This window comes from Leptonychotes weddellii, chromosome 7 (assembly GCF_054177405.1).
Source record: "Leptonychotes weddellii isolate Sample4059 chromosome 7, ASM5417740v2, whole genome shotgun sequence".
NCBI classification, from domain to species: domain Eukaryota; kingdom Metazoa; phylum Chordata; class Mammalia; order Carnivora; family Phocidae; genus Leptonychotes; species Leptonychotes weddellii.
In genome coordinates this window covers 133922635-133927972 of record NC_138375.1, presented here as the reverse complement: position 1 = coordinate 133927972, position 5338 = coordinate 133922635, and the positions used below count along the sequence as shown (strand labels likewise).

The window sequence follows — 5338 nt, the reverse complement described above, 5'->3', positions numbered from 1 at the left end:
TGGGGGAGGCGCCTGTTGCCATGTTTCTCAAATGTCTTTGCCAGAGGCAGAATTGTATCGCCCTTGCTGGGTCCGGGCTATGTAATCTGCTCGGGTTTGCTCTTGGGAGCTTTTGTTCCCTGCAAGCTTTCCGTACAGCTTTGGAAGATGAGAGTGAAAATGGCGGCCTCCCAATCTTTGCCCCAGAGGTGCCAAGAACTTGGGGCCCCACTAATCAGTGAGCCCTCAAAGAAAAGCAGTCAATCACTCCTGTCTCCCTGGTCTCTGGCCACACTCCATGCTCACCCGGCCTGTGACCGAGCATTTCTATCTCTGGCACACGACCCCATTTGGAGTCTCCAAACCCAGCAGATTCCTGTGGTGCACACCTGCTCCACTCCTCCTGGGGGAGGAAGGGGAGTCTCCCCAGATCTGCCGCTTGTTGGGTTCCTGCTGGAAGAGCAGTGGCTGGACTGAGCCACAGATCATGGTTTATGGCAACCCAGAGCTGAGAGACCACTCCTCGGCTTTGTCTCTACAGCCGGCTTCCCTGCTCCAATCCCTGGGAGCTCTGCCTTACTCAGTCACCCCCAGTCTTTCTGTGACCCCGAGGGTCCTGAGACCACACTGTCCCCACGAGTGTTCCACCCCCCGCTTAGCCACTGGAGCGACGTCCCTCAGCAGAACTGACTTCTAAAAGTTCTGATTTTGTGCTCTGCTGCTCTATCACTTGCCAGAAGTGGCTGACGGAGGCCCCCTCCCCGCCATCTATCTTCCTGAATATTGCCTCGGATTCACTTCTCCACACATCCTACCTTCCAGAAAGTGGTCACTTTTCTGTTCAGAGAGTTGCTGCTATTCTTTTCTTCGATCTCCTGTTGAGTTCGTAGGTGTTCAGAATGGTTTGATCTCTATCTAGCTGAACTCCTGGGACCAGACGAAATTTAGGTCTCCTCCTCTTCCACCATCTTGTTCCTCCGCTCCTTCTCTATTGTTAATTAGCCCTTCTCATTTGCTCGCTTCTACCTCTTGTATAAGCTGTCTGCAAGAGCTCTGGTTGTCATGACTATGTGTCAGCCAATAAGAAAGAGTGGTGAAGATTGTGATTCTGCCTTGACGTCTAAGGACACTGCTGGAAGGCACATACATTTATGCTTATGGTCCGCTGGCCACACTTTAGGTATGTTACCATACCTAACTGCATTGGTGATTGGGAAATATATATTTTTAGGCAGTATCTGCTCAGTTAAAATTGGGTATATTTTTAAAGAAGGTAAAACTGGATATTAGGGGACAACTTGCTCCCTGTATCACAGGAAGGGATGAACAGACAGATTATCTCCTACCTGTCATTTTTCAAAGCTTGCCCACCTGTTTAATAGGCATGAGGTCAGATGCATTACTAATTGTGAATGATGGCTTTCTTCTTTATTTGGGTAAGTGTTAAGGAGTCAAAGGATGTGTAAGGGTCATGCTTATGGAGTATGAGGTGGGGGACTGTAGTGGTGAAAGAATCCTGTTTTGGAATCAGATGCTGGGCATGTACTTATAAGATTTTGACCACATAGCCCCTTGGAATAGAATTCACTCTTCCCTGAGTAAATTCTTTCTTTGAAGAGAGAATGTGGCGGAACTGTTTGGGTGAGAATGCAATTCCCTATGCTGTTCTTGATTTTTATGAAGAGTCAATTTAGAGAAAATTAATCCAACTTCAGTAAAAAGATGCAGATTGAACTTTATGGATGACTTTTGGCCTTTGAAGACTTTTAGGGATGTCTTAAGAAAACAGAAAGTGATTTTGGCATCTCTTATGATGGTTGCCTTCTATAATCAAAGACTCGAGATGATAAATTATGGTCTAACTTGGAGGTACTAGACTGCAATCAGGGACTGTTCTTTCCTCCCTCCCTGCCTCCCTGCTGCCTTCTATGTTAGATGGTGATATATGTAAGAGCAATAAGAAATGCTAAGGGGATTTAAGGGGAAGTTAATGAGTGGAGCTGGTGGCATGTGATTACATTTGTGTTTGGAGACACATCCTGGAAAAAAAACTGTGGTTGTGTATGTGGGGTAGGGTAAGAAAGAGGGCAGAGAACACTGTTTGGAAATTCCTGCATCATCCAAGTAAAGAATGACTGTGTCTTTGGACTACGATGGTGGTAGTTGCAACCCCAAGGATTGCATCTCATGGAAAGGTAAGGAGTGAAGGTCAAATGGACAGGATTTAGTGAGGGACTAGACGTGGGTGGTGACAGAAACCTGCTGACCTGGTGAAGCATTCACTCAGTTACCAGCCCTGAAGGGGATATCATGACTTTGTTTGTTGGCATGATGAATTTGAGATGATTCTGGAACATCCAGTGTGGGTATTGAGGTGGAGCTGGGTGGTGAAGAGCTTGGAGGAGACATGTTGTGGCCTATAATGTGTATGACAGACTTTGGTATTAGGTAGTAACTTGAAACCATGGTCATGAATGAGAGTGACTTGAGAGACCGTAGACTGAGAAAAGAAGGGTCTAGCACCAGGTTATCACTTAATGTGAAGGAGTGAGCCAGAGTAGGAGAAAAACCAGAAATGTGGTGTCACCACCAAAGGAAGAAAGATTTTCAAGGAAACTAACAACAGTGACAATGCTGTTGGAATTATGTAAGAAATCTTCGGGCTTGTCCATTCATTCAACAAATATTTATTGATGAGGATACAATACTAAAAGTCAAAGCCTCAAATCCCCTGAATTGCACATTCTAAAGGGAAAAAGAAAAATAGAATACACAAATTAAATTAGAAAGAGATGGTGGACTGGGGTAAGGATACCATTTTGGACAGGGTGGCTAGTGCCGACATCTCTGATATAATCACATTTGAAAGTTCCTAAATCTAGTGCAGAAGAAAGCCATGCAAAAATGTGGAGGAAAGCACCCAGGCATCAGGAACCCTGTGTTGAAGGACCACAAGCTAGAATTGTGCTTAGATATTCTGATCAACAACAAGAGGGCCAGTGCAGCTGGAAGAGAGGGATGAAGGAGAAATTTGGGGAAATAGCCATAGATGAAGGACTTTGGGGGCCCTTTGGAGAGAGGAGATGTCCTTGGACATTTAGTGACACAGAGATGATGACTGATTGCTAAAAGTAGCAAGGGATGTCTGGAACAGAAGCCAGACTGGAGTTTGTTGAGGTGGAGGAGGGGAGTGAGAAGTGGAAACTGACAATCTGGACAACTCTCTGAAGGGGAGGGCAGCAGCTGGGAGGGAAGGAGGGGCAGCCTCTTTTACTTCCCTTCATGTGGATTTGGGACTCTTGACTTCTCATCTCAGAAGAAAATCCTAGAATGGGCTCCTGGAGCCACAGGGACATCCTGGAGGAGGAGGACCCCCTCTCCTGAGTCTTAAGCAGTCCTCCCCACCCCACACTTCCCTATGACCTTCTTCATTGCTCCTGTCACTTCCTTGTTCCTGAGACTGTAGATGACAGGGTTCAGCATGGGTGTGAGGACTGTATAAAAGATGGACACTACATCATCCTGGCCAGGAGAGTGGTAAGATGCAGGTAACATATAGGTATACATGAGGGGCCCATAGAAGAGGTTGACAACTGTTAAGTGGGAGGTGCAGGTGGCTAGGGCCTTCTGACGCCCCTCCACGGAGTGCATCCCAAGCACTGCTGCCAGAATGAGGGCATAGGAGGTGGTGATGAAGACAATGGGCACCAGAAGGACCACAACACCTGTCACAAAGAGCAATCGCTCATAGGCAGCTGTGTCAGCACAGGCTAGCCTCAGCAGTGAAGGCACCTCACAGAAAAAGTGTGTAATCCTCCTTGAGCCACAATAGGGGAACTGCAGGGTCAGTGCTGTCTGGATGGAGGCATTGATGGACCCTCCCAGCCAGGAGGCAGCCACCATGAGCAGACAGGTCTGATGGCTCATGAGTGACGGGTAGTGCAGAGGGTTGCAGATGGCCACATAGCGGTCATAGGCCATGAGGGCCAGCAAGAGGCACTCGGCAGCCCCAAGGAACATGAAGAAAAACATTTGTGCCCCACAGCCCACAAATGAGATGCTAGTCCAGCCAAAGAGGAAGCCTGCTATCATCTTGGGGACGGTGACTGAGGTGAAGAAGATGTCTAGGAAGGACAGTTGGCTGAGGAGGAAATACATGGGTGTGTGGAGCTGGGCATCCGCCCAGATCAGGAAGACCATGGCAGTGTTGCCAACCATGGCTAGTGTGTAGATTATCACAACCATGCTGAAGAGAAACAGGTCCATCGGGCTCTCATTAAAAAGGCTTGTGAGGATAAAACCGACAGTGGAGGAGTGGTTCCAGGGCCCTCTGCCTGCCTCCTGCCAAGCCTCACTGTGGGGAGGAAGAAAACCAACTCACCAAGGGCTCAGAAGTCTACTCTGACTTAGGGAGAGGGTGATGGGTGAAAACAGAAAAGGTCAACAATTAAGTAAGCTGGCACAGGGGCTGTGGGAGGTCTTGCAAATTTTTATAGGGTTGGCATTTTTCTTGATGAAAAACTACTATAAAAGACTTGGCATGCAGCCAAAGCAGTGCTCAGAGGGGAACTTATAACACAAAATATATGTGTTAAAAAAAAAAAGAGGAAAGACTGAAAACTAATGATCAAAGTTTCCATCTTAAAAAGCTAGAAAATAATCACAATGTATTAGAACACCCCATGTTTTGAGAAATATACACATTTAGCAATGTTTCCAATAATAAACACATAAGTAAATATTCACACAAAACAAATTTTTTAAAACAAACACTTTCATGCCAAATCTAAGAACTAGATCCACAAATATGTGAATTATATGGTTCAAAATTCTCATTGTAGATACACGAGGATCCATGTGATGAATTTTTCTTAGAAATAGCTGAGGGCCCATGACTGTGGCTGACAGGGTGCATTTTATCAGCTAGTGCAGCTGTGCAGTACCATCTTGACCTTGTCATCCTGACCCCCAGGAGTCCTAAAACATGCCCTTTGTGCTCAGAAGCAGTAATTGCTCTTAAGCAGATTTCTGGCAGTATGTTGTCCTTATCCTTATAATATTACCTCATTTCAATGGATTTGCTATAGCAGTCTTTTTACCTTAGTAAGAAGATCCGTTATGAACTTTTTTGATAGAGACTAGGCCTCATTATAAGTATAAACCTGTGAACTTCATAATAGGAGTAGGTAAACCAGTTTCAGTAGTTTCCCTTGGAAGTATCTGGGGTCCTTAAAGTTCTCCTTTCTCGAATTACTTTTGTTCAGGTAAAGTCAGTTTCAATGAATGTCAAGTTAAGCTATGATGAGAAAGAAGTCACCCAAAGGCAGTTTTAGAAGGTATGGATGAGGGACAAGCTCAG

The 5338-nt window shown here is 45.8% G+C and overlaps 1 protein-coding gene across 1 annotated transcript; it reads right to left on the bottom strand.

Moving 5' to 3' along the window:
• Positions 1-3366: 3366 nt before the first annotated feature.
• On the bottom strand, positions 3367-4576 carry LOC102750793 (olfactory receptor 2T1-like). The gene has a single exon (XM_006730514.2). The coding sequence runs from the start codon at positions 4243-4245 to the stop codon at positions 3367-3369; it is 879 nt and encodes a 292-aa protein (XP_006730577.2). The 5' UTR covers positions 4246-4576.
• Between the last annotated feature and the right edge of the window lie 762 nt (positions 4577-5338).